This window comes from Podarcis vaucheri, assembly GCF_965113315.1.
Source record: "Podarcis vaucheri genome assembly, chromosome: 8".
Taxonomy (NCBI): domain Eukaryota; kingdom Metazoa; phylum Chordata; class Lepidosauria; order Squamata; family Lacertidae; genus Podarcis; species Podarcis vaucheri.
The window spans coordinates 93,097,860-93,110,435 of NC_138766.1; the positions used below are offsets into that span (position 1 = coordinate 93,097,860).

A 12,576-nucleotide genomic window follows, 5' to 3' on the forward strand; every position below is an offset into this window, starting at 1 on the left:
TGCAGCTCGCCCTCCATCTGCTCCAGTGCGGCCGCCGAGCGTGCCAGCAGCAGCAGCGCTGAGCCGGGCACCAGGGCCAGCGGGCACGCCAACCTCTGGCTGAAGTCCTGTGACGCGCCCGCCAAGATGCCCATGGCGCAGCCCAGACCCAGCGCCCTCCTCTCCGTCCATGGCTGCACCGGGTTTACTTCAGCGTGCAGGCAGCAAGGCTGCGGATTGGTTGCAGCAACTTCCTACATTGTGATGGCCTGGGATTCGGACTCGGAGGCTGACCCTGAGGAATCCCAGCCTGCACAGCATTCCCCACCCCCAGAACCAGCTGAGCCGGGGCTGGGGCCTGAGCCTGAAGGGTCCTCACCTGTGCCGGATCCTCAGGTGCAGGCACCAGCTGAGTCTGCTCTGGCTCCTGAGGGGATGGAGGACCCATTGCCTGCAGGTGCTCCACTCTCAGCCCTGTCAGGGGAAGCTGAGGTGGCCTCTGGGTCCAGTAACCCTCCAGCCTCTCCTGAGCTGCAGAGGCTCAGGGCAGAGAGGCAGAGGGAACTAAGTTCCCGCAGGAGGAGTGCTCGCCTCCAGGCCAGGAGATGCCAGTCACCTGTGGACCAGGGCTGCCCTATGCCTCAGGGCAGATAAAAGCCAGCCAGCCCCAGTCCCAGGTTGTGGGAGCAACATTGTTGGTAGCCTGTTCCTGTCGGCACCCTGACCTGCTCTTCTTGCAGAGTTCCTGACCTCACCCGACTCCCTGCCTTGGTTGGACCCAGCTACAGCTTTGACGGACAGCCTCCATACCGCACCCTCGACCTCGGACTGGACTTGGACCTCGCCTCTCGGTTAGCCCCCCGGGACCAGCACATACAGCCAATCTGAAGCCGTGCCAGCATCGCATAAGTCAGTCCCCGCGCGGCAAGGCATCCGCAGGGTCCATGGGCCGGATTTACGAGCCTGGGGGGCCGCATCTGGTTCCCAGTTTGCTGACCCCTGTTCTGAAGCAAGGAGGCCATAACCTCATCACCTACTTCACAGGGTTGTTGTGGGGATTAACCAAGGAGGGGAATGAACCATGGATGTAGGAAAATGGTTGTTAGTGCCCATGTAGCAAGATGGGCGCGTGGATGGAAATTTGCTGCAGCCTGACCTTTTAGCAGGGCAGGCTGTGCTAGGCATGATGAGCGCATGAACACCTCATGTAATCCTAATGATTGGTCCATGTAGCATAGCCTGATTTGTTACGTGGTCTGGTGTGATGACCTGATGCCCAAAATATAGCAATTTTCTTTTTCTGCCGGCAGAGGCAAGGTTGCATTCTTGTGGTTGTTACTTTTGGAGTACGAAAAGACAGTGAACGTTGGGCGGGAGGCAGAGGGTGTTTTTTCTTCAATAATGTACACAATAAATGTTGGCTGTTAGATTTTTCAACTCATCTTGGTGATTTTTTACCGATGGCGAGCAGGTTCTCATCACATGGAGTCCTTGGAGGAAAAGGATTCAATAACTAAGCTCTTCTGCTCACCTGGCTCAAGGAAGCCAGAGGGAGATGTCAGTCACTGACTTGGCGTCCAGCGATCTCCACAGTTGGATGTGAACCAGTTGCAAAACGTGCCTGGCACCTGGCTAATTTCTAGCGCTGGGCCCATTACGCAACACCGACTACCGAGAGCCAGAGCCGTACGAAGGAAAGCGCTTACCGGGGTTGGGTGGCCTTCCAGGTCGCAGTCGATCTTCCTCAGTTTCAGCAGATCGGACTCGTTGAGGTAGCCCGCCTCAGCCCAGGCAGCGTAGAGCACAGGAGCAGCGTGGCCCTGCTCAGGGGTTGAGGAAGCACAGAAAAAGCAGGGGTCACCCTTTGCCCAGAGGAAGGAACCTCCTGCTTGCAAGCCTCATAATGCATTGTGGTGTTTGTTTGTTTTTGTACTGCATTTTTATGATGTGAACTGCCCCAAGATCTACAAATGAAGGGCGGCGGACAAATTTAATAAATGATAATAAATTAACAAACAATGGGGAGGCGCTGTGGCAAGCGAGGCAGCAGAAGGGGAAGGCCAGAGGCATGGTGGTCAAGATGTTCAAAGGGCAAGGAATCGCAGGTGAACCCAGGGACCGCTTGGGCTTTGGGGCGGTGAAAGAGGGGACCTGCTTGCAGCTAGCTCACTCTCTTCCCTGGACGGTGCCAGGGTCAGCTTTTGCCCGCTGGGCGCCCCTCAAGATGTCTTGGACTATAAACCCCATCAGCCTCGTCCAGCAGAGGATGACCATTGTTCATTTCTCTTTTTTGAAGACAGAGGTCCTTTGGCTGGGTCGGGACGATATGGGATGGGGGGGGGGCAACTCCCATCTCTTGCAGAGGCACAATTAGTGCCCGCACCGTCCGTTAAGAGTTTGGGTGTAATCTTCGACACCTCCCTTTCCAAGGAGGCGCAGATTGCAGCTACAACAAAGGCGACATTTTTTCATCTCCTCCAAGCTAAGCAGTTGGCTCCTTACCTCTCTCGCCCTGACCTAGTCACTGTGATCCATGCGATGGTCACCTCCAGACTGGATTATTGTAACTCGCTCTACGTGGGGCTGCCCTTGAGACTGACCCAGAAACTCCAGCGGGTGCAGAATGCCGTGGCGAGGCTCCTTACGAGGTCTTCGCTGCGAGATCACATTCACCCGGTGCTATACCAGCTGCACTGGCTCCCGGTGGAGTACAGGATCAGGTTTAAGGTGCTGGTTTTAACCTTTAAAGCCCTATACGGCCTAGGACCCTCGTACCTACGGGACCACCTCTCCTGGTATGCCCCACAGAAGACCTTACGGTCTGCAAATAAAAACATCCTGAAGGTCCCAGGACTGAAGGTCCCTAGGCTGGCCTCAACTAGAGCCAGGGCTTTCTCGGCTGTGGCCCCGATTTGGTGGTCCCAAGAGACTAGGGCCCTTCGGGACTTGACATCTTTCCGCAGGGCCTGCAAGACGGAGCTGTTCCATCAGGCCTTTGGCCAAGGCACAGACTGACCCCCCCCCCTCCTTTGGTAATCCACATTAGCCCAATGCTTGCCATTAGTTCGATTTTGAATTGATTTTAGAATGAATTGATTTTAGAATGTATTTCAATTATTTGAGTGTGATTTTATGTAAACTGTGTTACTTTTATTGTTGTTAGCCGCTCTGAGCCTGGCTTTGGCTGGGGAGGGCGGGATATAAATAAAAATATTTATTATTATTATTATTATTATTATTATTATTATTATTATTATTATTATTATATTATTATTATTATTATTATTATTATTCCTCTCTCACGGGAATTGTAGTCCAAGACATCTGGAGGAGCAACCAGCAGGCAAAAGAGTGGTTGGCATCAGAGACTCCTCACCTTGGAGAGCACGAAGCGGTCGTTGCTGCGGTGGCCTGGCTGGTCCGGCTTGTAGCGCATGGTGTGGAAGAAGAGCGCAGACATGATCTCGGCCGCACTGCAGCAGGACGTGGGGTGGCTGGAGCAAGAGGGCAGGAGGCGAACGGTGAGAAAACGGCAGCAGCCGGAAGGAGGAGGGAGAAGCCGCGCTGGTCAAAGGCCGGTGGCAGCCATGATCAGGGAAACCTGCCCAAGTCAGTCCATGGAGAAGCAAGGACCTGCCTGCATCCTAAGCATAGTGTATGCCAAGCCCCAGGTTGCAAGTTTTTTATTATTACACAAACAGTGAGAACCCCCAGGCAGCTGATACATTGGGTATACATAATGTGTATTCTGCTCTGGTCAGACCTCACCTGGAGTACTGTGTCCAGTTCTGGGCACCACAATTCAAGAAGGACACTGACCAACTGGAACGTGTCCAGAGGAAGGCAACCAAAATGGTCAAAGGCCTGGAAACGATGCCTTATGAGGAACGGCTAAGGGAGCTGGGCATGTTTAGCCTGGAGAAGAGGAGGTTAAGGGGTGATATGAAAGCCATGTTCAAATATATAAAAGGATGTCACATAGAGGAGGGAGAAAGGTTGTTTTCTGCTGCTCCAGAGAAGCGGACACGGAGCAATGGATCCAAACTACAAGAAAGAAGATTCCACCTAAACATTAGGAAGAACTTCCTGACAGTAAGAGCTGTTTGACAGTGGAATTTGCTGCCAAGGAGTGTGGTGGAGTCTCCTCCTTTGGAGGTCTTTAAGCAGAGGCTTGACAACCATATGTCAGGAGTGCTCTGATGGTGTTTCCTGCTTGGCAGGGGGTTGGACTCGATGGCCCTTGTGGTCTCTTCCAACTCTAGGATTCTATGATTCTAATCAATATTCAAATCAACCATATGTACAATTCTATATACCTTAACACTCCTCCCTCCACAAGATTTAACCTTTAACATTTTAATTGCCCCAAATTGTTCAAAGCTGCCCAAATAAGCAATTCCAGCTACGAGTGGGGAGAGGTCCTCTCTTACAGGCTAGGTAGCTCACAGATGGCTCCCCCTTCCCTCCTCCAGAGGAGACCCATAGGAACAAAGGGGAAATGTCTGGGAGGGGAGTGATGGAAAGTCCTCTTCCTTGCACCCCAGGGGTTCGAACTGCTGGTCTCTAGCCTGATCTAGCAGACCCTTCTTATTCTGCCCTCGATACCTCCCCAAATCTCCCACAATTAGAAAAATTACAGGGTCCCAGTGAATTACCCAGAGTTTGAGGCGCAGGTGGCGCGGATGGAGTGAATCCGAAGGCGATTGGCAGCATCCCGTAGGGTCTGCAAGGCCTTCTCCTCCGGCTTAGGGTAGCTGCTGGCCATGCTGATGTCCTCCCCAAATCCAGGCGCTACAGAGATTGCCTCCTTCACTCTCGTGTCCTTGTGTCCCGGTTTTCTGCCTGCAGGAGGAAGCAAGATTGGAAGCAAACAAGAGGCGTGCGAGATAGGCAGAGATCAGATCATCCCACAATTGGCAGGAGACGGGTGCATTGCACAAGGCCAGCACTGTCTGCAGGCGTGGAGAGCAGTCGGCTGCAGCCGAGCACGTGATTCTGGCCTGTTTGCATTCTGGAGCCAGACTCATGATCTCCGACCCACCCTCCCCACACACCCACTCCTGGCCTTGTGATAGGAATTTTAAGGTCTTAGATATATTAAAAGTAAAGAAACTATTTCCTACTTGAGCAGGCATATGTAAAGGTAAAGGGACCTCTGACCATTAGGTCCAGTCATGGCCGACTCTGGGGTTGCGGCGCTCATCTTGCTTTATTGGCCGAGGGAGCCGGCGTACAGCTTCCGGGTCATGTGGCCAGCAGGACTAAGCCGCTTCAGGCGAACCAGAGCAGCGCACGGAAACGCCGTTTACCTTCCCGCTGGAGTGGTACCTATTTATCTACTTGCACTTTGACGTGCTTTTGAACTGCTAGGTGGGCAGGAGCAGGGACTGAACAACGGGAGCTCACCCCGTTGCGGGAATTCGAACCGCCGACCTTCCGATCGGCAAGTCCTAGGCTCTGTGGTTTAACCCACAGCGCCACACGCATCTTAGATATATGTTCAATGTTCATAAGTCTACCAGCCAAACATGTACATAGATCAGCACAGGAAGACCGTCCTGAAACCATTTTTGACTCCCAAACTGACCAAATGTTTTCTCTGCAAGGAGGGAGGGGGTGAGGGAGCCTTCCCATTGTCTCAGGAATTGAGTAATCAGGATTTTAATGGGTGACAGACTATCAGGAAAGGCAAGCAGATAACCTGGCAAACAGGAAAAACAACATTCAATTTTTTGTTTTAGACAGCCTTTTTCTGTGATGTAGGTATGATGTATCTGGTGCGGGGGGTCTTAGGTTACACCCCTTCTATGATGTATGTTTCTGGGGGTGGTCTTCATCTAAAGGGACCCCTGACCATTAGGTCCAGTCATGGCCGACTCTGGGGTTGGGGCGTTCATCTCGCTTTATTGGCCGAGGGAGCCGGCGTACAGCTTCCGGATCATGTGGCCAGCATGACTAAGCCGCTTCTGGCAAACCAGAGCAGCGCATGGAAATGCCGTTTACCTTCCCGCCAGAGTGGTACCTATTTATCTACTTGCACTTTGACGTGCTTTCGAACTGCTAGGTGGGCAGGAGCCGGGACCGAGCAACGGGAGCTCACCCCGTCACAGGGATTCAAACTGCCGACCTTCTGATCAGCAAGCCCTAGGCTCTGTGGTTTACCCCACAGCCCCACCCGTGTCCCATTTGTCTTGATCTACAGGGTGGCAATTTCAACAGTCTTTATAAGGCCTTGCGCGCCATTGTTCTGGATTCCTCCTCTCCTGCGTGTGAAGGAAGCATCCTGTTGCAAAAGATCAATAAAGATCAAGCTTACTAGCTGCTTTGCTTCTCAATATTCTCTGGTTGGCCTCTGTTATTTTCTCCTACCAATAGAGAACCTATGTAAGGACTCTATCCGGGCTCTTGCATACCCCGAAAAGGCCAGCTTTATGTTTACAGCAATTCTCAAACTGAGCAAATGTTTTCTCTGCAAGGTCAAAGGAAAACGGAAAAGCCTCCCCATTGTCTTTTCATTCACAAATCCTGTCTTAAGTGTCTGTGTATGAATAGGGTGACCCTGTGACCTGGCTCAGGAACTAAGTATTTGTCACTACAAAAAACTGGCCAGTCTCCCCAGGGTATCCAATCAAGTGACCATTAAACAGGTAACCTGGCAGATAGGAGGTAAACAAAGCACTCAGATTTCTGCTGTAGACCACCTTTTCTGAGATGTAGGTATGATGTATCTGGGGGGTAGTTTTAGGTTACACCCCTTCTGTGATTTATGTATGATATATGGAGGGGTGGGTCTGGAGCTCCAGGGCAGGGCATTTAAAATGTTTATATAAGGCCTTGTGTGCTATTGTTCTGGGTTCCTCCTCCTCAACTGTGATGGAAGCATCCTGTTGCAACAGATCAATAAAGATCAGGCTTACTAGCCGCTTTGCTTCTCAATATTCTCTGCTTGGCCTCTGCTATTTTCTCCGACTGATGGAGAACCTACAAAGGACTCTATAAGGGCTCTTATGTCCCCCATAAGGGAATAAGGGCAGATTTTCATTTATTACAGTTGCAAGGTTCTTAGCTGGGGCAATCGGAAGAAGATCCACCATTTGACTGTTGATTCCAAACCCCAAAACGTATTTTATACAATTGACTTTTATTTCTATTCTTTGTATATTGCACTGTTGTTTTATTGCTATGGCTGATGGCTGACATAAATATTCATTCATTCTTCTCTGCCCAAACATTGGAACCTGGTACGTAAGGACTCTATATGGGCTCTTGGGTACCCCATAAAGGAAAAAGGGCAGATTTTGCTTCCAACGCCTTTGGCCCCAAGGCTTGTGAAAGACACCCAGTGGGCGATGATGGAACCTCCTACCTCCAGGGTGGAGATGAAACTAGAATAGCTATTGCAAAAAGTTGCCACCGGCCCATTAATCTCCTTGCACAAACCGGACTAGAATTTGGCCCTCATCTCCGCTTGCAACATTAGCAAGTGATAGGATCTGCAAGCAACTCCCTTGGGGAAAACTGAGCCGGGGAGAAGCAGTTTTTGTGGCCAAAAAATACAATAAAAGCGGAGCTGGAAAACCATTATTATTATAATTATAATTATAATTATTAGCCACCCATTTGACTGGGTTTGCCCAGCCATTCTGGGTGATTCCAACAAAATATTAAAACACACCAAAAAAAACCTTGTCTTCCTGATAGCTACTGAGGTTTTTTTTAAAAGTGCTAGGCAGGAAAAAGTTTGTCCTAAATCTATGAGAAAAGGCCTTGGGGTGTAGAGAAGACGTCTTTATTCTGCTTTATCGGGGCAGGGAAGGTTAAGAAATTAACTTAGCTTTGGGGCTTTTTTGGAGGGAGCTTCAAACCACTGAACCTTCTTGTTGAGTCACTACAAGAAGTTTTGCAAGGAGAAATATATGCAACATTACAAAGTAGAAGAAGAATAGAGATATCAGTTATGAGATGTAACAGGGAAAGTAAGAAATGTATACTGAGAGATTAGATGGGAGAATTTTCAGACAGGATTGGTGGAAGTCAAAAGAATTGTATAGGATGTAAAAGTATGTTTAATTACTGTTGAAAACGGTATGTTAAAAAAACTAATAAAAATTTATATATCTTAAAAAAAAGAAACTTATTGTTGAGTCACTGGGAGGTGGGGGCGTGTTGATGGGGAAAAGGGGCATTTTAGGCCATCGCCTTTTCTTTTAACAGTTCCAGGAAAAGCCTGGTCATATTTTGTTGCAATTGAAAGACGAGGCCACGATCTGTTTTGCATCCACTGCGCTGCTTGCAATGGAGGTGCCCATCTTGTCTCCCCAGGCAGCAGAGCTTCCTGCCTTGGGCGCAGTCTACCTTAGCCAAAAAAAAAAAACACCCTCATATATTTTTCTTTTAAAAGGGTACCTTCGCAGCCACATTTTAAACTTTATCCTAACTGGTGGGGTGTGTGACCTTGCAAGTGACCTGGCTTTTTTCTGGCTCACGTAGGACCCATCTGGATAGTTGGCCTTGGTGAAGATTTGACATTTTCATCCACAAAAGTTTTCGATTTGAGTTTCTACTGAAATGAAGCTGCATTTGAATGTTGCATTTTAATCTGGTTTTAAGTTGTTGTTGTTTTAATTGTGAAAAGTTTTTATTATTAAAATAATTCAGCATTAATACACACACACATTGCGAATATGCAAGCCTACAAACTTACATTTCATACAATCCTTAAAAATGTTCAAACATACCTACACTCAATCCCACAGACACAGATAGGTAGCCGTGTTGGTCTGCCATAGTCAAAATAAAAAAATTCCTTCCAGTAGCACCTTAAAGACCAACTAAGTTAGTTCTTGGTATGAGCTTTTGTGTGCATGCACACTTCTTCAGATACACATTCTCAGATGTATCTGAAGAAGTGTGCATGCACACAAAAGCTCATACCAAGAACTAACTTAGTTGGTCTTTAAGGTGCTACTGGAAGGAATTTTTTTATTTCAATCCCACAGATCATTCCTTTTCCCATCACCATCCACCACCCCTCACCCCACCTTTGTGCTAGACTTCCAATCGACTCAATTGCAATTTCTTTCCACTTCTATTACTTTCTTTCACACACCTTTAAGTTGCATTTTGATCCATGGTTATTATACTTGGTGTTAGCCGCCCTGAGCCTGGGCTGGGGAGGGCGGGGTATAAATAAATTATTATTAATTATTATTATTATTATTTGCAATGCACCAGATCTGCAATGCCCGAGGCTGCCCCCTCCCAGCTCTGCCCCCTCCAGCAACTTTGCTCCATCATCTGGGATTAAATCCCCATCTTTATTTTTTGCAAAAAAGAGAGCCAAAGATCCCCTCCTGCTCACCTGGACGCAGCTGCCCTCCAAGCACGTTTCTCCAAGCCAGGAGGCGAGTGGCGCAGGCGCAGGAAGCGGGGCGGGCTACTTACCACCGAGTTCAAAGGCGCAGACGGGCCGTTTCCCAAGCCGGAGGCGGGACTTCCGGGCTGCTTTTGAAGCCATTTCCTCCCCTCTTGCCCACAGGGCGGAAGCGGGCACCAGATCTCCCAGGAAATAGCAGTACAGAGCCAATATTCATTCATTCATTTTATTTCATAAAATTTAATGCACTTCTCGAGTCTGAATTTCAGCAGCCGCCACTCATCCGTACAGTGTAGCCTAGATGATATAATCATATTGGGTTGTTTTTGATTTTATTGCCTATTATTATATTTATTTTATTGTCTATTTCAGGTTTTCATGTTGTGATTTTCTCCTGCAAACTGACCTTAAGACCTGCAGGTAACGGCACCATCCAAATTTAATAAATAACAACAACAATAATAGTGTATAAGCAATGAACACTGCTATATGTACTGAAATAAATAAATTAAGGTCTTATGTATATAATAAAGGTTCATAAATGTACCAAGCAAACACATACATAGATATATAGGCCACATGTCTGAAGCTGCACAGCAGAGCAGCCATGGAGCCATTTTGACTCCCAGGCTGACCAGGTGTTTTCTCTGCAAGGTCCAGTGGAAGAGCCGCCCCATTTTCCTTCACAAATCCTGTCTTAAGGGGTATGTCTGTGTTTGAATAGGATGTGCCTGTGACCTGGCTCAGGAACTAAGTATTTATCATTACAAAAGACTGGCCAGGCTCCCCAGGGTATCCAATCAAGTAAGCATTAATAGGTAACCTGCCAGACAGGAGATAAACAATGCACTCAGATTTCTGCTGTAGACCGCCTTTTCTGAGATGTAGATATGATGTATCTGGAGGGTGGTCTTGAGCTACACTCCTCCTGTGATGTATGTATGTTTCTGGGGGTGGTCTTGGACTCCAGGGCAAGGAATTTAAAATTTCTATGAAAGGGCAGGCACACCTTTGTTCTGGGTCCTCCTCCTTTTCCGTGTGTGAGGGAAGCACCCTGTTGCAACCGTTCAATAAAGACCAGGCTTACGAGCTGCTTTGCTTCTCAATATTCTCTGGTTGGCCTCTGTTATTTTCTCCGACCGATGGAGAAGCTACAAAGGACTCTATAAGGGCTCTTGTGTCCCCCATAAGGGAATAAGGGCAGATTTTCGTTTATTACAGTACGACAACAGGTTTACAGAAAGATGGTCCACTTTTCTTTTTGGAACAACTCACTTTGTAAAACCATTCACAACATTTTCTTTTGTTTGAAACCTGATTTGTACATTTGATTTTTTTAAAAAATTAAAAATATACTCTTATTATTTTATAGAATAAATAAATGCCCAACTATACAAGCAGGAATTAAAGTAGAGGTGCAGATGTCTCCCTTTGAGAGCGCTTAGAAGAGCTTATATGACGCTGAAGACCTGCATAATTTTAGAACAGGGATCCGCAGCAGCAAAAGCAAGGAAAACTCATTTCTTGGGGCAATGTAATGTTAACACATGTTGAGCTCCTGTTTTCTGGAACTCATTGTACTTTCACCTGATATTAGATACAGACCCACAGTGTTAATTTTTACACATGTACTTCCACAGAGTAAAGTAAAAAAGGTAAAGGATCCCTGAATGGTTACGTCCAGTCAAAGGCAACTATGGGGTTGTGGCATTCATTTCGCTCTCAGGCCGAGGGAGCTGGCGTTTGTCCACAGACAGCTTTCCAGGTCATGTGGCCAGCAGGACTAAACCGCTTCTGGCACAACGGGACACCATGACAGAAACCAGGGCAGCACATGGAAACACTGTTTACCTTCCTACTGCAGCGGTACCTATTTATCTACTCGCGCTGGTGTGCTTTTGAACTGCTAGGTTGGCAAAAGCTGGGACAGAGCAACAGGAGCTCACCCCCATTATGCGTATTCAAACCGCTGACCTTCTGATTGGCAAGCCCAAGAGCCTCAGTGGTTTAGACCACAGCGCCACTGCGTCCCACTTCCACAGAGTAATGTGCCTTAACTCATGCCAGCTATCACAGGCAAACAGCACAAGGCAGGATGTCTGAAACATGCATGATATTGAACTGATGGATTCAGGTTACAAGAAATGAGATTCTGACTCGACAGGAAGAACTTTCTGAGGGCAAGAGCTGAGGGTAAGAACAGTGGAACGGACTCCCTTAGGACTCTCCATCCTTGGAGATTTCTAAGAAGTTGAAATAAAAAAATCCCTTCCAGTAGCACCTTAAAGACCAACTAAGTTAGTTCTTGGTATGAGCTTTCGTGTGCATGCACACTTCTTCAGATACACTGAAACAGAAGTTGCCAGATCCTTCTATATAGTGAGAAGGTGGGGAGGGGTATTACTCAGAAGGGTGGTGGGAATGGGAGATTGGCAGATAGCTGAGATGAGCCTGTTGACGACTCTTAACGACTGCAATAGGTCTTACAGGAAAAGGCAAGGGGTGAGAAGGTGAAAAATGGCTTAGTCATGTATAATGAGATAAGAATCCAATGTCTTTGTTCATACCAGGTCTCTTCATGGTTTTAAGTTTGGTAATGAGTTGCAATTCAGCAGCTTCTCTTTCCAGTCTATTTCTGAAATTCCTTTGTAGTAAAACAGCTACTTTGAGATCTTGTATAGAATGTCATGGGAGATTGAAGTGTTCTCCTACTGGTTTCTCTGTTTTGTGATTCTTGATGTCAGATTTATGTCCGTTTATTCTTTGGCGTAAGGTTTGGCCTGTTTGTCCAATATAGAGAGCTGAAGGACACTGTTGGCATTTGATGGCATACACAATGTTAGACGATGAGCAATTAAATAGTCCCAAGATGGTATGTGTGATGTTGTTGGGGCCAGTAATGGTGTTGTCCGGGTGTATGTGGCAGCAAAGTTGGCATCTGGGTTTATTGCAGGCTCTGGTGCCAGTGTCCGTGTTAAGTCTGGTTGTAGTATTATTGTGGGTTAGGAGTTGTTTAAGATTGGGTGGCTGTCTGTTCTAAGAAGTTGGATAGCCATCTGTCGTGTATTATTAACTGATATTCCTGCATCACTAGATGACCCTCAACGGACTTTCCAACTCTATGATTCTCTAATTAACACTACAGTTGTACCTTAGAAGTCGAGTGGAATCCGTTCCGGAAGTCCGTTCGACTTCCAAAATGTTCAAAAACCAAAACGCGG

The 12,576-nt window shown here is 47.6% G+C and overlaps 1 protein-coding gene across 1 annotated transcript in view; it reads right to left on the reverse strand.

Moving 5' to 3' along the window:
• Nucleotides 1-9,463, reverse strand: part of LOC309539421 (transketolase-like protein 2) — a 34,834-nt gene extending 25,371 nt beyond the window's left edge. Inside the window, exons 1-4 of the mRNA XM_082235666.1 lie at nt 9,341-9,463; nt 4,635-4,821; nt 3,356-3,473; nt 1,686-1,799 (exon numbers count right to left, since the gene is read on the reverse strand). Coding sequence (XP_082091792.1) covers nt 1,686-1,799; nt 3,356-3,473; nt 4,635-4,744 — 342 coding nt within the window. The 5' untranslated portion in view covers nt 4,745-4,821; nt 9,341-9,463. The remainder of the gene's footprint in view (nt 1-1,685; nt 1,800-3,355; nt 3,474-4,634; nt 4,822-9,340) is intronic.
• Nucleotides 9,464-12,576: the final 3,113 nt, after the last annotated feature.